The sequence below is a fragment of the Vulpes lagopus genome, chromosome 8 (genome assembly GCF_018345385.1).
Source record: "Vulpes lagopus strain Blue_001 chromosome 8, ASM1834538v1, whole genome shotgun sequence".
In the NCBI taxonomy this organism is placed as follows: Eukaryota; Metazoa; Chordata; class Mammalia; order Carnivora; family Canidae; genus Vulpes; species Vulpes lagopus.
This window is the reverse complement of record NC_054831.1, coordinates 59107134-59131585: the sequence shown is the minus strand read 5'-3', so window position 1 is coordinate 59131585 and position 24452 is coordinate 59107134. Positions and strand designations below refer to the sequence as shown.

The following is a 24452-nucleotide window of genomic DNA, read 5'->3' as shown; positions in this document are numbered from 1 at the left end:
CAAGGAGAGGAGTAAAGAATGGGTTTCAAACTTAAGTAATGATCAATTTTATATAGACTGCTATAGGCAGAAGATGTTATATACAAATCTAATGGCAACCAAAAATCAAAAACCAGTCATAGACATGCAAAAAAATAAAAAGAAAGGAATCCAAGTATATCACTAAAGAAAGCCAACAAAATGTGAGCAAAGAGAATGAGAAGGAATAGAGAAGAACTGCAAAAACAACCATAAAACAAGAAAAGGGTTATAAGTACATACCATCAATAATTACTTTGAATGTAAATGACCTAAACACTCCAATCAAAAGATATGATTAAGGTATCATGAGATATAAGAAACTCATTTCAGACCTAAACACATACGAAGATTCAAAGTGAAGAGATGGAAAATTATTTACCATGCAAATGGAAGTGAAAAAAAAAAAAAGCTGGGATAGTAGTACTCATACAGGACAAAATGGACTTTAAAACAAAGACTGTAACAAGAGACAAAGAAGGACACTATATAATTGTAAAAGGAAAAATCCAACAAGAAAATATAACAATTGTAAACATTTATGCACCATATATGGGAACACTCAAATACATAAAGCAGCTAATAACAAGCATAAAGGAAATAATCAACAGTAATACAATAATAGTAGGGGATTTTAATACCTCACTTAACAGCAATTGGTAAATCATCCAAACAAAAAAATCACTAAGGAAAGAGTTGGCTTTGAATGACACACTGGACCAGATGGATCTAACAGTTATATTCAGAACATTCCACCCTAAAAGCAGAATACACATTCTTTTCAAGTACATATGAAACATTCTCCTGAATAGGTCATACATTAAGCCACAAATCAGGTCTCAACAAATTAAAACCATGCATTTTTTCTTACCACATGCTATGAAACTAGAAATCAACAACAAGAAAAAAAATCTGGAAATAACACAAACACATGGGGGTTAAATAACATTCCACCAAACAATGAATGGGTCAATCAAGAAATCAAAAAGGAAATAAAAAAATACATGAAAACAAATGAATTTGAAAACACAATGGTCCAAAGTATTTGGGATGCAGCAAAAGAGGAAAGAGGGAAGTTTGTAGTAATACAGGCCTACCTCAAGAAGCAAGAAAACTCTCAAATAAACATTATTAAAGACAACACAAAAAAGGAGAACTATAGGTCAATATCTCTGATGAGCACAGATAAATCCTCACCAAATACTAGCAAACTAAATCCAATAATGCATTTAAAAAATCATTCGCCACAATCAAGCAGAATTTGGGATGCAACGGTAGTTCAATATATGTAAATCAATCAATGTGATACATCACATCAACAAAAGAAAGGATAAAAATCATATAATCATTTCAACAGACACAGAGAAGGCATTTGACAAAGCATAACATCCATTCATGATAAAAATACTCAATAAAATAGGTTTAGAGGAAACATACCTCAACATAATAAAGGCCCTATATGAAAAACCCACAGCTAACATCATCCTCAGTTTTTCCCCTAAGGTCAGGAACAAGATGCGATGTACATTCTCCCATTTATTTTACATAGCATTGGAAGTCCTGGACACAGCAATCAGACAACAAAAAGAAATAAAAGGCATCCAAATCAGTAAGGAAAAAGTAAAACTTTCAGTATTTGCAGATGATACATGATATTACACAGAAAATCTGAAACTAAAAAATGCTAGAACTGATAAACAAATTCAGTAAACTCACAGAGTACAAAATCAATGTACAGAATCTGTTACATTTCTATACACCAATAAGGAAGCAGCAGGAAAAAAAATCCCATTTAAAACTGTACCACAAATAATAAGGTACCTAGGAATAAGCCTAATCAAAAAGGTGAAAGACCTATATTCTGAAAACTATAAAACACTAATGAAAGAAAATGAAGACAACACCAAGAAATGGAAAGACATTCCATGCTCATGGGTGGGAAGAATAAATATCGTTAAAATGCCTATACTACCCAGGGAAGCCTGGGTGGCTCAGTGGTTGAGCATCTGCCTTTGGCTCAGGTCATGATCCCGGGGTCCTGGGATGGAGTCCCACATCAGGCTCCCTGCAGGGAGCCTGTTTCTCCCTCTGCCTCTGTCTCTGCTTCTCTCTGTGTCTCTCATGAATAAATAAATAAAAATCTTTTTTTTTAATGCCTATACTACCCAAAGTTATTTATACATTTAATGCAATCCCTATCAAAATACTAATTGCATTTTTCACAGAGCTAGAACAAACAATCCTAGATTCTTGTATGGAAGCACAAAAGACACCAAATAGCCAATGTAATCTTGAAAAAGAAAAGAAAAGGTGGAAGCATCACAGTTCCAGACTTCAAGCTATAGTACAAAGCTGTGATCAGCAAACAGTACGGCAGAAAATAGACACATAGATTCAACAGAACAGAACAGAAAACCCAGAAATAAACCCATAATTTTATAGTCAATTAATCTTCAACAAAGCAGGAAAGAATATCCAAAGGAAAAAAGACTGTCTCCTCAACAAATGGTGCTGGGAAAACTGGACAGCTATGTTCAAGAGAATGACACTGGACCACTCTCTTACACCATAGACAAAAGTAAATTCAAAATGGATTAAAGACCTAAATGTGAGATCTGAAACAAAAAAAACCCTACAAGACAATATAGATAGTAACTTCTTGATGTCAGGCATACCAATTTTTTTGTTTTAGATATGCCTCCTAAGGCAAGGAAAACAGAAGCAAAAATAAACTCTTGGGATTACGTCAAAATAAAAAGCTTCTGCAAAGCAAGAGAAACAATCAACAAAAGTAAAGGACAACCTATACAATGGGAGAAAATACATGCAAATGGCATATCTGATAAATGGTTAGTATCCAAAATATATAAAGAACTCAGAAAACTCAATACCAAAAAACAAATATTCCAATTAAAAAATGGCCAAAAGACATGAACAGACATCTCCCCAATGTCAGACATAGAGGTGCCAACAGACACATGAAAAGATGTTCATCGGGCAGCCTGGGTGGCTCAGCGGTTTAGCGCTGCTGTCAGCCCACGGCCTGATCCTGGAGACCCGGGATCGAGTCCCATGTTAGGCTTCCTGCATGGAGCCTGCTTCTCCCTCTGCCTGTGTCTCTGACTCTCTCTCTCTGTGTGTCTCTCATGAATAAATAAATAAAAATCTTAAAAAAAAAAAAAGAAAAGATGCTCATCATCACCTACCATCAGGGAAATGAAAATCAAAACCACAATGAGGCACCACTTTAAACCTGTCAGAATGGTTAAAATCTGACACAATACAAGACACAACAGGTGTTGGCGAGGACCTGAAGAAAAAAGAACACTCACGCACTCTTGGTGGGAATGTAGACTGGTACAGCCAGTGCAGAAAATAGTAAGGAGGTTCCTCAAAAAGTTAAAAATGGAAGTATTCTGTATGATCCTGCCATCACACTATTGGGTATTTAACGAAGAACACAAAAACACTAATTCAAAGGGATACATGCACCTCAATGTTTACTGCAGCATTATTTACAATAGCCAAATTATGGAGGCAGCCAACATGTCCAATGACTGATGAATGGATAAAGATGTGGTACGTACACATACACACACGAATATTATTCAGCCATTAAAAAGGAATGAAATCTTGCCATTTGCAACAACATGGATGGAGCCTGAGAGTATAATGCTAAGCGAATAAGTCAGAGAAAGGCAAATAACAGTATGATTTCACTCACATGTGCAATTTAACAAATAAACAAGGAAAGGGGAAAAAAAGAGAGAGAGAGACAAACCAAGAAACAGACTCTAATTATAGAGAACAAACTGATGGTTACCAGAGGGGAGGGTGGCATGGGGATGGGTTAAATAGGTGATAGAGATTAGGGTGTGCACTTGTAATGAACACAGGCCTGATGTATGGAATTGTTCAATCACTATATTGTACAACTGAAACTAACATAACAACACTATAAATTAACTAACTGGAATTAAATAAAAACTTAAAAAAAAAAACAAAAGAACAAGGAACGTCTGAGAAACAATTACAGACAAGAGGAACCTAAGGAGACATGCCAACTAAATGTAATGTATCCTGGACGGGATCCTGAGAAAGAAAAAGGACAATGGGAAAAACTAAGGAAATCTAAATAAACCATGAACTTTAATTAATGTCTCAGTATCAGGTCTTTAATTATGACAAATATATCATTCAAATACAAGAGGCTAATAACATCATAGATGTTATGTAATTTTATAGATATTAGTAATAAACTGGGTGTGAGGTACATAGGAATTCTATACTATCTTCACAATTTTTCTGTACATCTAAAATTAAAAGCTTACTCAAGAAAATATATCTATAAAAATGAAAACACAACATGCCAAAATTTATGCAAAGTAGTCGAAGCTTAGAGGGAAATTTATTAAATTCCTACATTAAAAAAGGACAATCTCAAATCAATAACCTAACCTTCCACCTTAAGCTATAACTTCTTGAGTCCCACTTGTGTATTTTAATTCTCTACCAAGTGAAACAATATACAATTGATTTTTCTAAACAATATCCACAAGTAACCAGACCCAAAAAAAAAAAAAAAAAAAAAGCACAAACTAATGTAAAGCAAGCAGCAGGAAGGAATTAATAAAGATTACAATGGAAATAAATGAAAGAGAATAGAAAAGTAGAAAATCAGTAAAACTAAATTTTGGTTCTTTAGAAAGATCACTAAAATTGATAAACCTTTTGCCAGACCAAGAAAAAAGGAAAGAAGACTAAAATCAGCAGAAGCAGAAACAAAAGGAGGCATTACAATGGACTTTACAGAAATTTTTAAAAATTGTAAGGGAATACTACAAACAACTGTTATCAACAAATTGGATAATTTAGATGCAATGGACAAATTCCTAAAAGACACTAATTGAAGAAGAAATAGATAATTGGAATATACCTATAGGGAAAGAGATTGAATTTGTAATATAAAAACTTCCAACAAAGAAAAATACTAACCAAAATGACTTTAGTAGTGAATTCTACCAAACATTTAAGAATTAATACCAATCTTAAAACTCTTCAGAAAAATAGAAGGAATACTTCCTAATTATGAGATCAGTATTATGCTGATTCCAAAACAAAAGAGACCACAAGAAAATCAAAGAACAATATCCCCTACAAATATAATGCAAAAATTCTGAACAAAATACTAGTAAATCCAATCCAGCAACACATAACAATAATTATATACCACAACCATGTGGGATAATTTATCAGTGGCGGGGGGTGGGGGAGGCACGTCTGGGTGGCTCAGTTGGTTAAGCATCTACCTTCAGCTCAGGCCATGATCACAGGGTCCTGGGATAAAGTGCCATGTCAAACTCCCTGCTCAGCAGAGCCTGCTTCTCCCTTCCTCTGCCCCTCCCCACCCCCCACTCGTGTGCACGTGTCCTCTCTCTCTCTCTCAAATAAATAAAATCTTTTTAAAAAAGTATAATAATTTATCCCAGGAATGCAAGGTTGATTTTAATATATTAATAAAATAAAGGGAAAAAAAATCACATGATCAATCTGAACATATGCTGAAAAAGCATTTGACAGAATCCAAAACTCTTTTAAGAAAAAAAAAAAAAAAAAAACTCCACAAATTAAGAATAGAAGGGAATTTCCTCAACTTGACAAAAGGCATCTATGAAAAACCCACAGTTAACATTATATTTAACAGAAAAAGCCCAAAAGCTTTCCCTATAAGATCATGAACAAGACAAGGATGTACACTCTCACACTTCTACTCAACTGCACTAAAGGTCTAGCCAAGGCAAATATGCCAGAAAAACCAGTAAAAAGCATCCAGCTTAGAAAGGAAGAAGTAAAACTATACCTATTTGCAGATGACAGGATCCTGCATATATAAAATTCAAAGAATCTAGTAAATATTATAAAAACTAAAATGAGTTCAGCAATGAGAAAGGAATCCAAAAAAATAAATTGTATTTCTATACACTAGCAATAAACAATCTGAAAATGAAAATGAAGAAAACAATTCTACAATACTATTGCATGAAACAGAATGAAAAGCCTAGGAATAAATTTAGCAAAGGAAGTGCAAGACGTGTGCCCTGAAAACTATAAAGCTGCTGAAAGAAACTGAAGGAAATCTAAAAGGAGAGATATCCCATATTCCAGATTAGAAGACTTACTAGTGTTAAGACTGACATACTCCCCAAATTGATCTACATATTCAATGTAGTCCCCATCAAAATCCTAGCTGGTTTTGTTTCTGCTTGTTTGTTTTTGCAGAAACAAGCTAATTTTAAAACTGAAAATTTAAGGGTCATAGAATAGTCAAAAAGATCTTAAAGAGAAGAACAGTTGGGAGAATCATAGTTCCTTCCTTCCTTCTTCTTCAGAGAGAGAGAGAGAGAGAGAGAGAGTAGGGGGAGGGCAGAGGAAGAGAGAGAGAGAGAGAATCTTAAGTTGGCTTCTCAACTGGCACAGAGCCCAACCTCAAGACCCTGAGATCATGACCTGAGCCAAAATCAAGAGTCAGACACTTAACTGACTGAGCTGCCCAGGTGCCCCTAGAGTTATACTTTCTGATTTCAACTACAAAGCTATGGTAATCAAGACAGTGTGGTGTGGGTATAAAGAAATACAGATCAACAGAATAAAACTGAAAGTCCAGAAATAATCTTGCACATTTACGGTCAACTGATTTTTGACAAAAGTTCCAAAACAATTCAATGAGTAAAGGACAGTCTCTTCAACAAATGGCACTGCAGGAACCAGATATCCCATGCAAAAAAAATAAAAAAATAAAAAATAAACTTGGTCCCCTATTTCACAAAAATGAGTTCAAAATGGGTCACATACCTAAATGTAAGGTCTAAAATTAGAGGGATGCCTGGGTGGCTCAGTGGTTGAGTGTCTGCCTTTAGCTCAGGTCATGATCCCAGGGTCCTGGGATTGAGTCCTGCATCGGGCTCCCTGCAGGGAGCCTGATTTTCCCTCTGCTTGTGTCTCTGCCTCTCTGTGTCTCTAATGAATAAATAAATAAAATCTTTAAAAAGGGGGGAGGATCAAAGAATTTGAAGAGACATTTCTCCAAAGAAGATATACAAATGGCCAGTAAACACACGAAAAGATGGTCAACATTATTAATCTTTAGGGAAATACCAACCCAAACTACAATGAGATAACACTTTATACCCACTAGAATGGCTAGAATAAAAACAGACAACAAAAAGTGCTGACAAGAATGTAATATGGAGAAACTGGAACCGTCCTATTAGGGAACTGCCAATGGGAATAAAAAATGGTGCAACCATACTGGAAAACAGACTGTTCCTCAACAAATTTAAGAGTTACCATATGACCTAGCAATTCCACTCCTAGGTATACAGCAAGAGAAATGAAAATATATGCCTACTCAAAAACATGTACACAAATGTTCACAGCAGCATTATTCATAATAACTAAAAAAGAGACACTCATATGTCCATCAACTGATGAATTTGAATAAAGAAACTAGAACATTTGGCAACAAAAAAGAATGAAATACTCTACAAGTTACAAAATGGATGATGTCTGAAAGCATTACCGTAAGTGAAAAGCCAGTTACAAAAGACCACATATTATATGGATCCATTCTACGTCTAGAACAGGCAAGTCCCTTAAGAAAGAGAATAGATTAGTGGGGTTACATGGGCCTAGGGTGGGACTGGGGATGGGGAGTGGCGGCTAAAGGGTGAAGGGTTTCTTTATGGGGGGATGAGAATATTCTGAAATATTAGGTTATGGTGATGGTTGTTGCACAAGATACAGAGAACCACTGAAGTGCTCTCTTTAAGTGGATTTTATGGTAAGTTAGACTACATTTTAATAAAGCTACGAAAAATAAGGAATTAATAAAAAGGTACTACATCTCCTCTGTCTGGTTATTTCCAGTAGGTGCCACCCCCATTCTTCCCAACTCCCCCTCTTTATGCCTGCTTCCTCCCCATCAGCTACTGACCTCCTCTCCAGCCCATCACATCACTGCAGCCCTCCAGTATGGTTGCATGGTTACAAGGCCAACCTTGTAAGCAACACTCAGTCAGGGGAGTGGCTGAGCAGTGTCCCCAAACTACAGACTTGGCCATCCTCCCCTCAGAAAGCTTACCTTAATAACTTAAGCAGTGAAACAGCAGAACAGGAGTTCCAAGTTACCAAACCCTGGGATAAGGGGTAACTACAGCAAATAGTTCCCAAATGCTCCCTAGGTATCAAAGTGTGAGGTGCACCAACACCACTTTTATTGCTTCAGCAGCAGGTAGCTATTACTACACTTACTCTGACATTTAGTATTCATTAGGTACCTGCTGTGTTCCAGATGCTGGTCATATTGCAGTGAGTAAGAAAGACAAAAAGATTTTAAAGACCTCTTAATCATGGAACTTATAAACAAAATAAGATAAATGACTAAAGCCTAAAGAATGTTAATTGGTGACAAGTGCTATGAAGAAAAAACAGGAAATGATGAGAGGGAACATGGGGAGAAGGGAGGTTACAATTCAAAGTATGATGGCCCCCTCGGATGGGCCCTTTGAGTGAAGACTTAAAGGAAGGCAGGGTCGTGGCACATGCTACCTGGGAAAGAGGATTCCTGGCAATGGTGTCAAGTGCTCAAGTCCCAAGGCAGGTACCGGTATGTGCAGGAAAGACCAAGAGGCCCAGATGGGAGAGTGGTGGCGGCTCAGTTGAGATGAGAGGTGGCCCAATCCTATTAGAGGTCACATAAAGGCCTTCTTTCTGTCTTCCTCAGGGAACACAGAACTGCTGGAGGAACTGCTGGAGGTGTTTAGCAGAGTAAGGAAAACAATGGCTGGAGACAGAGCCTGGGCCCTTCTGTCCTATCACCTCTGGGTAAGAACTGACTGTTCCAAGGGCAAACATCTGACCCAAAGGAACTGGACCAGTCACTGATGAAGCCAATCAAAATTCATCTCCTCTCCAAAATCTGACCTAAACACAAGAGGTTGAATTAGCCAGTGTTGGGACTTACACTTATTACACAGGAATAGAGCGCCAAGGTTAGGAGAGCTACTTCCCTGCCACGTCCACCTGACCAGAAGCCAGCCTGAAATTTAATGCTGCAAACCCAAAGGGAATAGAGACAAGAAAAGGCAGCCCCAGAGAAGGGGGCAGTGGGGGGTGGGGGGAGAGGAACCTGCCTCAGAGGACAGGGATCCATGGGACTCTGCAACCTCCCAATCAATCTCCTGCCTTTGCTTCTTAGTGTAGGTTTCTCATCCTTATGATCAAAATCCCTGGCATAGACAGGGAGCTATATTTTGTTATCCAAGTACCACACATGGGACTGAAAAGGCTGTCTGCTCACGGCTCTAACGTTAACCCAGTAACTCCTGAGAGAAAGGACAGGCCGTACGGAGGGGCAGCTGGAGACCATGGTCTTCCACCCAACCCCCGCTTTTCACAGCTGTTGTTGGGAATATTATACAATGCCCATAAGCAAAAACTTATCAGAATTCAGCAAGGTGCAATTTCAGTTACTTCATCCTTTTTTAAATTTCCTCATGTGTCAATATCAATGGCAGAACTTTCAGAATATTCTGCAAGGCTAAAAAAAATACATCTAGTGATATTAGGTTGTTACTCTTTTAAAACAAAGGTAATTAAGCTGTGAAATATTTGCTTTGAGTAAACTAGGTTCTGGGTATTTGAAGGTCCTGGAAGCTCTTACCACAGGCAGGCTGCAGTTTTGTTCCTTGTGGGCAACAGGGCCAGAGCTAACTGCTGTCCGCCCCCAGCTTCATCCTGGGCAGCATGCCAAGACACCAGACAATTCCCTGGAGAAAGGTAGTGATTAATGCTTCTCTGTCAACTCTAGACTGAACTTGTTCTGAATGGCTGCTTCTGATCTGAAGCGGCACAGAGAAGGGCAGAATGATCATAGAAAGGGCTCTCAGCCACCACAAGCAGCAGCAGCCAGAAGTTGTCTGCAGTAATGTACCTACTACGTGGGACTCCGAAGCTGCTCATCTCTCATTAGGTTGTAAATACCACGACCCCAATACAAGCTCATCTCCTGTGAAGTCACCAGTTTATTGAACACGTCAAGTGAAGGTTTCCATAGCTACTGACAAAAATGCACCACTCCTACAGCACTCCAAAGACATGAACTAACCAAGGCTCCCTGTCACCCTTGGAAATGGAATGCACCTCAGATGTTCTCTTAATATCTTGTCTAAAGCTGGGGAAGTGGCAGGGATTAAAATCTCAGCCCTTGTCCTCCACAGGACACTAACCTCTTCATGCTAGTAACTTTTATCAGGTCACAAACAGGTCATAATTTTCTTAGGAATTAGAGTTAAAAAAATCCCCACCATGTTCCATCTGTAGCAGTTTCAAAATAAATCTTTCTTCATGGCATGAAGGTTAGTACTAATCTCGTGTGGTCATCTGGTTTTCTTACCCTTCTTTTCTCTTTATCGCCATTTCCCTTTACAACAATTTCAACCCTGCACCCCTGCTGCGTGTTTTTGTAAGAACTTGAAAGCCAAGCAATAAATATACTTCTTAAATAGGACAGAAGAATCTAGAATCATTCCAAACCACCCAATGATTACTTGCTGAATGTCTGTTTTACCCATTAGGCAGCAAGTCAGTGAGAGATAGAGTGAACACACAAACGGATGAACCAATGAATGAATAAACAAACAGGTTTACTGTTGAATTAGCTGAAGGGCACAAAGCTCTTAGTGTGGCAGAGATACAAGGGGTCCTTGGGTGGCCTGTAAACTTTCTAGTAGACAATAATCTCTTTTCAGAAGCAACAAGAATGGCTTTCGGATCTCCCTGTGGGATGGCTTACTCACAGGCAGAGCTAAGTTATCTAAGTGCACACAATAAAAGGTATATGAGAATGGGTTCCATGTTAATCTATTTCCCAAATGAGATCTGACCTAAATAGTCCCTAAAATTTTAAGAATCTAAGTTAGATTATAAATTTTTATATCTTATCTGAGTCTTAAAGTGCAGATATGTCCACGTTGTGTGTGAATATCTTACACATTACTGACACAAAAATCACAAAAGAGAAGGCAGTAATACACAGCACGTCTTCCTATACAGGTATTCACACAGGATATATGTGTCCATCGGATCTTATTAATGTCATTAAAATCTTTGCACAGAATCAACAACAGGAAACCTGGACATTTATTGGTTTTGAATGTGATTTTATAATTGACTTTCAGTGGGGACTATGGAATGGACTTCACACCCTCTTTTGGGAGATCCATTATGTATTCTTCCAAAACAACAACAACCACAACAAAGACAACCTTGAAGGCGAAGATGTAGTTTCCCTAAGGTAGCTGGTAAGACTCTCTGCTTACCATCTCTGCCAGCGAACTACAGAATCGCTGCAGTCATCATGAAGGCACTCACCAGGGTGACAATGGCACATTCAGCTGTCAGCTGAGCAGCACTGAACAGTGTCCGAACAAACCGGTAAATCTGTTTCTGCTCGGGGTTGTGTTTGTCATAATCTGGTGGCACTTCGGATTTCTGGGGAAGGAAAGAGTTTCAGATGACTGGCCACCCAATAAAAACAAAAGAGAAATAATTAAACAACATCAGGAGGAGATTACCGAAAGAGGGTGAAGGTTTTCATCAAAAATATCTAAGAGCATCCTTCCATCTGGGTCCCTGGTGGGGAAAATAAGAGACAATAGAGTTTACTTTCTGCAAGAATGTCATTCAAAATAAGATAAAAATATATTTTGATTTGACATATTTCAAGAAACTAAAGTCAATGTTAAATGTAGGAGATGCTATTGGTTATCCACAAGTAATTTTCTTATGTATAATATTTAATCATTTTTGTCTGAACAGTCTATGAAACAAAGGTTATAAACCACATTTAGTTGAATTAACCTAAGCAAAAATATTGAGATTTTCATTTTCTGAGTATTCAAATGAACCAAACCTAAGCAAGTGACAAACTTCTTTAAACATTTTGCTTCTCAGCAAAGGCGGATGGATATGCTTAAACCATCCCTATACAGTAGTTGAATGGAAAGAAGTTTGATAAAAATGAACATTCAGGATGTTCTAGAAACTAATTTGGAGTTTTTAGAACATACAACTTAAACACTTTCTTAATTAAGAGTTTCACAATTTTATATTGAAAAACAAGAGTTGATGTGTAGAAAAGCTTAACTCAGTAACCCATAAACCTATAAAAGAATGGTTGGTTGCTACTAGGCCAGAAAATGTCATTTAACGTGGTGACAGTACCTTGAGCTTGGTTGGGCTCTACAGAGATGAACTGCACACTTCACCAGCAAAGCTCTGCTTTCGTCTGTTTTATGTCATTTGACTTCTGCCTAAAAATGGTTCTTTAAAAACCAAATTTGGAAACTAGTGCTTTGGTAACAGCATATAAATTCCATAGTCTGTGCTTCTGAAGTCTATTAGGCTTGTGAATATCAGAAGGGTATAGACCTGTCCCTAACATATACCTTTCATAGTAAACACCACAATTTCTGCTCTATATATTTACTGCCTGCATAAAAATAATATAGAAAAAAGGGCTTAAGGGGATCCTTGGGTGGCTCAGCGGTTTAGCGCATGCCTTTGGCCCAGGGCACGATCCTGGAGTCCCAGGATCGAGTCCCGCGTTGGGCTCCTGGCATGGAGCCTGCTTCTCCCTCTGCCTGTATCTCTGCCTCTCTCTATATATATGTCTATCATGAATAAAAAAATAAATAAATCTTTTAAAAAAAAAGAAAAAAGAGCTTAATTGAACAGCTAAGTTTTTATTACTCTATTTATACAACAGGAATTATTTTTAAAGCTTTGGGCATTCATACCTGTGTTCATTTTCACTAGCCTATGGGAATACAGCCAATAAAGCTTTAGATGAGCTGTAGTAAAAGAAAGGACTAGGTAGGACCTGATAACAGGGTCTGAAAACAAAGATAGCTCCTTCTGGGTGCACTCAGTTACACTTCCTTTTATAATGACCTGGTTATGAAGAACCAATTGGTTCTCATCTCACTAACAACCTCTGCAAGATATTTGAGGTGCTGGGTAAAAGACAAAACCTGGCCCTGCACCCCATTTTCTTGGGCAGTTCAGCTCTGATCAATATGCCTGATGAATAACAGACCCTTAAAAGCCCTTCAGCATTCTAGAGAAATACTCACCAGAAGTAAGTTTAAAAATAAAAACATAGGATGAAAAATATAAAATGAGGATTAAGAATTTAAGCTAAAATGACTCTGGAAGAAAATTGACTCCTCTGAGAAATGAATTTTCTTTTCACTTTCATTGAAAGCTATGTATCCCAGGGCACCTGGGTGGCACAGTTAGTTAAGCATCCCACTCTTGGTTTCAGCTCAGGTCATGATGTCAGGGTCCTGGGATCGAGCCCCACTTTGGGCTCCACACTCAGCATGGAGTTTGCCTGAGATTCTCTCTCCTTCTCCTGCCCCTCCCACTAGTTTTCTCTCTCTCTCAAATAAATACACAAATATTTAAAATATAATAAAAGGAAAGAAAGCTATGTATCCCAGAGGTGCCAAGGTGGCTCAGTTAGTCAAGCGTCCAACTCTCAAGTTTGGCTCAGGTCATGATCTCAGGATTGTGAGATCGAGCCTCATGTCAGGCTCTGCACTAGGTATGGAGCCTGCTTCAAATTCTGTCTCTCTCTCTCTCTCTCCCCAACACCCCAACCCCTGTGCATGCCCTTGAAAGCAAGCAAGCAAGCAAGCAAGCAAGCCGGCTAGCTACGTATCCCAGCTGAGTAGCAGCCTCTCTATCAAGCTACTGTATCTACCACCAGCTCTAGAAGTGAGGCCAGTATGACTGATCGAGAAGAAAATCTACAGAGTCATGCCACCTCTTCCCAAAGATCTTCAGGTTATAATCTGTGGATTTATCATGCTTGTTTCTAAACACTTGCTTTTTTAGTTGGATTTTCTCCACTTCTACTCACTAACTTTTGGTCAATTTATCACCATTAACCCACTAGATTATATGATTAAAAGTCTCAGTATATTGTTTGGGTTCAATCCTCAATTCCCCAGTTCATTAGCTGTGCTATCTTAGGCAAATTATTTAATATCCCTGTGCCTCAGTTTCTTTACCTCTAAAATAGAGATAACGTATCACCTCATGGTACTGTTTTTAAAAATAAATGAGATAATGCATATAAATAGCTGATCAGGGTAGTCAGTGCTTCATAAAGCTGGCTCTTATTATTACCAGTTATGGCAACAAAATAACTTTGAAATCCACTGCAGTCTAAGAACTGAGAAATCACTTAGAGATGCTAATGCAAAACTGGTCTGAAAGAACATCTGAGTTTCACTAATGGTATTACATTGTTATTTAAGACCTAAATGTTTAAAAGTTTGAACTGCTATCTGAGAAATGGGCAGCAAGACAAAAATTTGCACTTTCACTGATACACTATTCTGGTCAAGGTTCAAAGTTCCACAATGCTACATTTTCTAAATTCTTAAATCTAAATTCTCAAACCCCACAATGAACTATGAATCACAATTACAATGCAGAAAAAGGTCATTACAGAGAATACCTTTCCAGGTGTTTGCTTCCAGGTGTTTGTGTTTTCTCATAACACTGTTCATCAGAAGTTCCCCTTTGCTGACCTACCACAACTCTCCAATTGCCCCTTTGGTAAACAGACTAAAGGTGATATAGCCCCCACCCATTGAGATCCATGCTAACCAAGAGGTGGCTGTGCTTATTCCCAGAACTGGTTCATATTTATTGTTATATAACATATGAAAATGTCACATTAATCAATGAAATCTGACTACAATGAGTGGCTTTGTTCTTATGAAAATGAAGAAGGAATGCTTTGCAAAGAGCCAATAAAAGGTTATCACCAACAATAAATTTGCTATAGATTATGTATGGTCAAAACCCAAAAGATTCTACACTCAGATTATTTTGTAAATGTCTTTTGTTTTCTATTGATTAAAAAAAACTATATATATGTGGAAAGGATGAATTACAGGGGTGGCTTATAAAATAAAGTCACTTTAGTACTCTAATCAGTGCCCAATGTTCAAAGCAAAAGTTCGATGCATAAAAAATTGGCAATGAATGTACTTTTAAACATTTATGTTGAAATAAAATGTTTGAGGCAAATTTTTAAAGTGATTTTTCCATGATTCCGTTTCAATTGACTTCTTAAATTAACTAAGTTTGTCTCTGAACACACTTATATCAGACAGAAGTCTATTTCTACGTGAGTTTATGTCTAAATTTACACCAAAATTTCTTCTAACTTAAGACTATAAACATTTTTTCTCATGTTGATGTTGCACACAGTAAAATTTTAAAATAATATTTTATAAAAGAAAGACTGTTTAAGCAAATTATACAGAAAATCATTGAGGTGCCTGAGTGGCTCAGTGGTTGAGAGTCTGCCTTTGGCATAAGGTGTGATCCCAGGATCGAGTCCCACATCGGGCTTCCTGTATGGAGCCTGCTTCTCCCTCTGCTTAAGTCTCTACCTCTCTCTGGGTTGCTCATGAATAAATAAATAAAATCTTAAAAAAAAAAAAAAAAAAGAAAATCAAAAGTGAAAAGGAAGCTGAGCGTTATCAAGAAGATTTGTTCTAAGGGGTGGTGGAAAGAGAGGTGGGTAGGGGGTTGGGGTGACTGGGTGATGGGCACTGAGGGGGGCACTTGACAGGATGAGCACTGGGTGTTATGCTATATGTTGACAAATTGAACTCCAATTAAAAAATATACAAAAGAATTAAAAAAAAAAAGATTTGTTCTGTTTTGCGGACTTCAAATACAAATACCCATTTGGTTTCCTCTGCTTGAGAAGCAGTTCAGGACTTACCTGGCAAGTTCTCGTAAATTACGTGAACTCTAGAAATTCCATGAAAACATGAGTAAAGAGTACAAAGACTGAAGCAACTAGGACATAATAGGAAAAAAATAGGAAAAACATAACAGGAAATAACGCGTGACATTTTTAGCACAAAACTAATCATCCACATACCTGTTTTTGATGTGGTAATATATTGCGAGAGCTACACTGTAAAATAAAATGCAGAGTTCAACGTTTTGTAAGCATGCATATTCAACATGTTATATCATCTGTCTGACCATAAATATTTAAACTTAAGTAAAAGTCAAATAATCCACCTGAACCAATTTAATTCAGAATACTGATCAAGTATTCTTCATAGCAAGTCAATCTTGTACTCAATCCCAGCAATCATTAAATCTTTTCCAGAAATACCAAAATTTCAAGAAGTATTTAGAAACAAATTCTCTTTCTACTCAAAATTTTAAGCTTTCTTCACTTGTAAAATACAGGCACTATGTGAAACAGGTAGTGCAAATCAAACATCATTGGAAATTTCCAACTTAGTACCTCCTAGTCTAGAAAAAACTGTGGCTTATTTATAACTACCAGAAAAAATGTGAGCATCACCTACAGTGGTTTGCTATTTTTTTCTCTTAAATCAATAACCTCTCGGCAATCCACTTACCTTATTCATACACTTGTTGAACTGTAACTTGTAGTTAAAATTTTATTTTACATTTTAAAAGATCTGAATTTAATGAAGACACTCCCCTCACCCGAATACTTTTTCTCAAATAATGTTTTTCTGACTTTAAAAAAATGCATTATATTCATATTGTAGAACTTTTGGAAAATACAGTAAGTATATTTAAAAAAGTAAACGCAAAAAAAAAAACAGTAAACGCTGGGCAGCCCAGGTGGCTCAGCAGTTTAGCACCACCTTCGGCCCAGGGCGTGATCCTGGAAACCCGGGATCGAGCCCTGCATCGGGCTCCCTGCATGGACCCTGCTTCACCCTCTGCCTGTGTCTCTGCCTCTCTCTGTGTGTCTCTCTCATGAATAAACAAACAAAATCTAAATAAACAAACAAACAAATAAATAAATAAAAATTTAAAAAGTAAACCCTTTGCCCAAAGATGACTACTACTTTTGAGATATATAAATATCTATTCCTATTGATAAATTTTATGTGTAAACAGGTTTGTGTATTACTTTTATCTTACCACTAAAATATGCTTTAAAACCATGATTTCAAATGGCTGATTATATTCCACTGTAGAGTTGCTGAATAATTACCTAATCCCCTGCTACTGAACACTTGTTTCTAATATTTTGCAATTATAATTAACACCATATTGATATCCTCAGGGATAAAGATTTGTGCAACCTGGGACTATATTATTTCTATAAGAAAACAATTACAGAATGTTTCCTGTATTAATTAAAGTCATTAATAATTGTAAGGCTCCCGACATACACTGGCAACTATTTTGCAGAAGTGTGCCAGTGTTCTTCCCCATCAGTCTGTTGCAACCTCACCCTTTGCTGACATTTACCTTAAATATTCCGAAAAAATGTCCTCCAATCGGAGAGGTAAATTAAGTACTTGTTTCAACTCAGGTGAGTTCCTATGATCACCTATCAAGTTGGCAGGGTTATTCATGTTAACTGGCCAATAATACTTTTTAAATTTCCTCTTCTGTAAACTGTCTAAATCATTCCACTATTTTTGTTTCACTTTAAAATTTATTGAAGAGAACAAAATGTATTTTTTAAGCTTCTAAGACTATTACTTATTCGCTGTATCAGATTGTGTTCTGGGTACTCAGAGCACAGAAACTGCTATCCTGGTATCAACATCCAGGTAGAGGGCTCAGTACTAAATATTTCAGCTTACTCAGCGCTGGATTCCAAAGAGCTCAGAGGCTCGCCTATGACTTCCTATGACAATACAAGAAATCTCTTGTCTCTAGACCTATTCATCATATGATTTCAGCTAAGTGTTAAACATCTTCATGAGCAATGGCAATATGTTCTTCTCCTCCTAACATCTTCAAGAGCGTCTAAGGTGAAGGAATTATAACTGGAGTAAAAGGTCTTCAGAATTAAAAAATAGTAATACTATCTTCAAGCATACATTAACAGTCCTGTGAAGAAAGAAAGCAGGCTACCAACTCTATTTCTTAAATGAGAAAAATTCAGGTTCAGATACTGGATACCAGGACCTCTGACTGGTATAGAGGTTTGTTTAAATTCATTTAACAGGCATGCTGTGATGACTGTTTTCTATTCTAATGTCAGATTTAAATTGATGTTTCATGACTGTGTTTGGTGTAGTAACTAGCTTCGTCACTTGGACTGAGAAAGAAGATGGTTCTTGCCTTCTTTGTGAGGGAGCATGACACACGAAAAATATCTCTGGGCTGGGAGTCAGAACAACCTGGGTCTAAAACCTGGCTCCTAGGAGCACCTGAGTAGCTCAGTTGGTTACACATCTGCCTTCAGCTCAGGTCAGGATCCCAGGGTTCTGGGATCAAGTCCCACACTGGGCTCCCTGCTCAGCAGGGAGTCTGCTTCTCCCTCTTCCTCTCACCACATTTGTGCTCACTCTCTCTGTCACGCTCTCTCAAATAAATATATAAGATCTAATAACTAAAGCAAAACAACAACAACAAAAAAACCCACCTCCTTCATTTATTAGAATTCAATCACCTCTGAACCTACATTTCCTCATCTATAAAATTAGGACTATTCAACCTATATTAGAGAACCGTTTTTATAACCAAACGAAATATATAAAAGTGAAAGTTCTAAAACAAAAGTCATTATTATGGTTATTATATAATAATTATAACAATTATAATTCCATCCCAAGAGGTGCTTTGCTTCTGCAAACTGAGTGAAAATCTTGAGGGCCCCAAAGTCACTATCTTCTGAATCTCCTGAGCCAAAAGCAAGGTTGGACATTATCATGGCCTTAAACCTTCAGGAAAAATAGAGCCACAATGTAGGACAATTTCCACTCAAGGTTATATCCCAAGAAGTAAGAAAACAAAGCTCAGAATTCACATATAGCGTAGCTCCACGGCCAGTTTAGTTGGTTATCTTGAAAGAAGTGACTGCTCGGGGCAAAGAGCAGTCAGTGGAAACCAGTCCCACACTTTGGGCTTCAGAGGCCTAATCAATTCTGCTACGTCCTCAGAAAATGGTGAGATCGTACCAAAGATGGGCTGGAGTCAAACCAGAAGTACATTTGGAATAAAGGGTTTGCTCAACTGCTTTTGCCACATAGCTGGGAATAAAGAAATGTTTTCTTGACGAAGAAAACAAAACAGACTTGTGACTGCTGGCCCTCTATGTGACCTCTTAGCTAGAGCCAACCTAGCAAAGCATGCAACAAATCCTCAAACCTTTGAAGACCAAGAGGTGGTGTGTTCTGGCAGCACAGAGAAGCTGAACCAGAGGTTTGGAGGCAGGTGGGTAAAGCAGCTGCTCTCCAACACTCAGGGCCCAAGGACCATGGCAATTTAGTCAACAGTGTGAATGGGGCTACCCCCGGCCCTCCACCCTGTTCTCTAATCTCATTCCTATGCCTGTCACAGAATCTTGGATAGGGGGAATGGAGATAAGCTGCAGAGGCATGTGGGTTGGTTTGCAAATGCTAAATTCATACCACAGCTGTTGGCATTTAGGGGAAAGATGGGAAAATCAAGTTCTCAAAAAAGAAATTTTGCCCATGAAAAGAATGAGCACAGAATGCCCAAACTTGTTATACTTAAAACTTTTCATTTACTGTTAGAACAGCACTCAACCCTCCATGCATTCCTCAACTAGAATTTGTAAATATGCTTGTTCATTTTGGCAACCCACAATTTACAGAAGGGTTTTCTTTTAAAAATTTGGTTAGAAATCGATGTTTAGAACTCAGAGGATTTTCTTGAAGAAACAGGGATTCATACTTGTTTTCAGGAAGCAAGTTCAGCCCACAGATACCATGTCCACAGTGAAGCTCAAGAATATTCATGGTTTTGGTATTTTTAATGTCTTGGGGGAGAGGACCAAGAAAAGGGCTTGGATTTAGGGAAAGCAGAAAAAGCAAAAAAGGAGACCAGGAGTTTCCTTTTGATAGGCAGAGGGTAAGTTTTAGCACAACTTAAGAACAGAAGGGCACCCGGATTTAGCTTCTTCCGAGTATCCCCTTCCCCTTACACCATCATAAACCCTGGCTAAAGCTCACCCAGCCTGCTAACATCTTGAAATATTCCTTACTCCTTGGCTCCTTGATTATAACCCAGCCAAGTGTGAGATACAGGCATTTACAGGGAAGGATTCTGATGGTACTACTTTAGTTAGGGTCTACCTTGCTACCAGGCTCAAAATACACATTTTTAAAAAGAGGGCACTTCTTAAAATAAATGAACCACTGACTGAAGGAATTTCAGGTGGCACAAAGAAAGTGTCTTTCAGATCAGGTAAGTCATAGTATCTACACTGAATGTTTTGTTTCAATAGTCTACTCGTTAACTGGGCCAGCTTTTCAGCTTTTTCCTCCATGTATTAACCTATAATTTAAAAGTTTCACATGGGGATCCCTGGGTGGCGCAGCGGTTTGGCGCCTGCCTTTGGCCCAGGGCGCGATCCTGGAGACCCGGGATCGAGTCCCACGTCAGGCTCCCGGTGCATGGAGCCTGCTTCTTCCTCCGCCTGTGTCTCTGCCTCTCTCTCTCTCTCTGTGACTATCATAAATAAATTTAAAAAAATAAATAAATAAATAAATAAAAATAAAAAAGTTTCACATGAACTCTGATGGGGAAGGGGAGAACAAGTGTCAACTTACACCAAGAGTTGTCACCTTTGGCTGCCTACTAGACTCTCCTAGGGAGGGTGTCAAAAATCCAGACACCAGATCTGTAGGGCAGGACATCAAACATCAGCATGCCTTCCAGCTCCCAGAGGACTCAGGGTGTAGCCAGGGCTTGGAACCACTGATTTGCACAGCAGCACATTTATAAACTTAGGTGACACTGAAATATCAAAGTGTTAACCAGTTTTCCCATCAGGCTCCTAAATGTCTATGTCACAACCAGTGGCAATTTTAAGTTATCCAAGGGTGAAGTGTTGAGCGACTGAGTCGGATCCATTTGTAAAGCCCAAGAGCTCTGGCTGGCCCTGAAAGCAAAGGTGCCCTCTGCTCCACTTGGCCTCCCTTCCTGCTGAAGAGAATCCCAGGATTAAAGAGAAGTTAGCAGCTTTCAAGGTCTCTGGAACTTGTGCAGATGTCAACAGCCGCATGGTATATATATCTTCAGCGCTTTCCACTCCTCTCCACAATTACTAATGATTTACTCTAGGAAATACTTCCAAGAGGTACTGTACTTCCTATTTTGTGGCAGTAAACTATGGCCCAAAGGCAGGAAGTGGCTCAGTCAAGGTTATGTAGAGCAATAACATGCAAACCTCTTCTGAGCTCTAAACATGGACTGTCTGGGTCGATGTCCCCTTGTCATTTATCAAGCCCTTAAATGCCACAATAATAAGGGAAGAAGCTACATTTCTATTTAGATTTTAGAAAACGTGCAACTGTTCAGGAGAGAAGGCAGCTTCCCTCAAGTGGGCCATCTTCCATCTCGCCCCGGGAGTGGATGCTGTCCAGGAGTGGATGCTGTCCACAGAAGACTGATCCAGTCCCTGCTGCCTGACCAAGACTGTGATTTATTGTCACATATGGTCATACTCAGAAGAGGGCTCCTAAGCCTGAAAACATGGCCCACTGAAATGAAAGAATATTTCCTATTTAGAAATTTAAACACATACATCATACATGAACTTAGACTGCTGTTAAATGTGTAATTTCTTGAACACATATAGCACATCACATTTTCTGTGATCTCTGTCAAAGGCCATTATTATCACAATGCAAATGGGAACATTTAAAAAAAAAAAGTGTTTCTTCTCTCCTACCTTCCATTTTAAATTAAGGAAACTAAAGCCCAAAAAGGAAAGGATTTTATCCAAAGACCCCTCTTCCCCCTGTAAACCCCACTTTAAAACAAAGTTCCAAAGAGAAGGGTCTTACCCCAAACCTTCCCTGTTGTTGAGAGAGCCAAGATCAGAGCTCAGATCTCCTGATTCTAGGCAAACACATTTTCCCTGTCCGGCCTGCTTCCTACGGTAGCCCTGGGTCTTAAATGGGACCACAGAAGCCCTGCCTTATTTCAAAGGTAAAATATTAGTAGAGTAATTCTAGGATGGCTTTAATAAAAAGTGGGAAGGTAGAAAATATGCATAGAAATCAAATAATGTTTTCATCAACATTTAAAATAATTTTTAAATTTGGCGTTTTATGTAAATGGTAATGTGCATAAATATTTGAACACTTCACATTTAAACCAAAATCACATTTTAAAGAGATTTCCTCAATAGTCAATGGCCTCCTCCAGCCCAATCTTACCACCCAGACCCCACAACCAACCAGTTAGCTGTCAGGTTAAGGAACAGAAAAAGCATTCAGTTAGGCAAAAATGCATATACCCACCATTTAATTGTATACTTGAGGTTTGGTTGACTGACTGTGCTATCATCTAGGAAAATAGTGGAGCAGGAGCTGTATTTCCTCGCTATTTGTCCTGGAGGATGCTAGAAAACAAGGGCAATAAGACAAGAACAATTAAATGGGACTCAAAATTCTTCCAAGAAACACCATCCCCTTAAACTTGGGATCACACACATAGGAAAAATGTCTTACACAAGAAATTTTAATACTACCTGTAAGAACAGTACAAACACACTTTCTTCATACAATGAAATCCCTCCTACATGTACAAGTCACCAGCACTGCTAGTCCTAAACCTCCTTCCCTGGGAGAACAGCACTCCTCCTTGCAGAGTCCACACAAATCACCCAGCCTGGGGCCTGTGTGAAACAAGAAGTACACTCCTTGTTACACCAGTGAAAGCCCCTTATTAAGGCAGCATCTTGGTTTTATGCATCAAAATGAAGGCAAGAGACAACTGTACCCATTCTCCCTATCCCTGAGGTACAGCTGATTTGGAGGCCATGGAAAATGCAGCCAATGTAAATTTAGATCTCCTGGTTAATCAGCTTGAATTTCAGGAGGCGAAGTTATAAAGACAAAAGTAATGTAAATTTAGATCTCCTGGTTAATCAGCTTGAATTTCAGGAGTCGAAGTTATAAAGACAAAAGTATTGCTTTGCTAGGGGCAAAATACATTTTAAAGAGGAAGACTATCTGATAATTTTGAAAATACAATCCCTGGATGACCTTCAGGTAGTGCCTGCTCCATCTTATGACTGGTTCTTTCACAAATGTATAAATGTTGAGCTCTCTGAGGCACCTGAGAACTGAGAACTACTTTTGAAAGGTACTGGTAAAGAATACAGAATTTATATTATGCACTGATGACATCTAATTGAATACTAAGTAGATTTTTCGCAATATGTGGGCGATATGATTAGTAGACATTGCTCCGGATAATTCTTATTCAAAAGCAAGTTAGGGGGAAAAAAAATAAAATAAAATCACCCAAACAAGCTTCCATTTACCTGGTGCTATGTTGACCATCTAAGTGGCATTTTCAGCAACTAATCCAAATGATCTCTTTAAGGCTAATAAAAATTGCCTGCCTCAACTGCACACTTGCAACAAAATCCTCAGTGTTTACACTTTACTAATGTAAAGGAAGCCTTAAATAGTCAGAGACCAAATGCCCCATTCCACACTTTAAAATATACTTGTTTAAAAAGGTTTCCTCTAAATTAAGTTATGAAAATAGGCGGTAGCCTGAGAAATACAAAAAGGATGTTAATAAACAGAATCTCCCCTCAAAACTAAATAAAAATGTAAGTCACTATTTTAAGTACCCAGTTCCTTAGATCATGGCTAGAGGGCACCGCACTACTGAAACATTCTAATCCTCCCTAGCACTGGTTTATAAATAGCATGTGGGTCAGAAGGAAATAACCAAAGTCAGGAAATTCAGTTCTTGGGCTTTCCTTCTTAAGCTCTCACTGTTCTGTGCCTGTGTAAGGAAAGGGCACAAAGAAAACTTGCAAAGTTCAAGTTATAATTTGAAAGTCAATTTTAGATGGCATTTTCACATCTATCAAATCAATCACAACATTCTCATTAAGACAATCCAAAGGCACTAAAAATATTTTTTTCTTTTCTTCAGCTCTTATAGCAATCATATATGTCACACAAAACACTAAAACTCAAAACATAAGATAGCTATTAATTCAGGTGGCAAGCTTTTGAAGGTCTTAATGAAAGTTTCTCCATGGGTGCAAAATCTACTACAAACAAAATCTCAATAGACACTATATTTAACACAAAAATTCAGTAATTAATTGATATGTTAATGAATTTTTAGAGACATGGTATAATCCCAACAATGCAGCAAAATGACAATTCTAATTCACTTCTATTTCCTGTGGTTTCAATTATTCCCTCTGATACAAATTTCTCAGGATTGAAATGTGATGGGAACTAAACCTAAGAAAACATGGGCATGGGAGTCCAGGAAAGGAGATGAGGAACACACACAAGTGAACATAATCTACATCCCTTCAC

The 24452-nt window shown here is 38.1% G+C and overlaps 1 protein-coding gene across 2 annotated transcripts in view; it reads right to left on the bottom strand.

Moving 5' to 3' along the window:
* Positions 1-24452, bottom strand: part of CCNY (cyclin Y) — a 235029-nt gene that overhangs the window by 26459 nt on the left and 184118 nt on the right. For both annotated transcript variants that reach the window (XM_041765761.1, XM_041765762.1), the window contains exons 4-7: positions 22398-22498; positions 16052-16087; positions 11652-11709; positions 11449-11568 (exon numbers count right to left, since the gene is read on the bottom strand). In XM_041765761.1, the coding sequence (XP_041621695.1) occupies positions 11449-11568; positions 11652-11709; positions 16052-16087; positions 22398-22498 (315 nt within the window). The remainder of the gene's footprint in view (positions 1-11448; positions 11569-11651; positions 11710-16051; positions 16088-22397; positions 22499-24452) is intronic.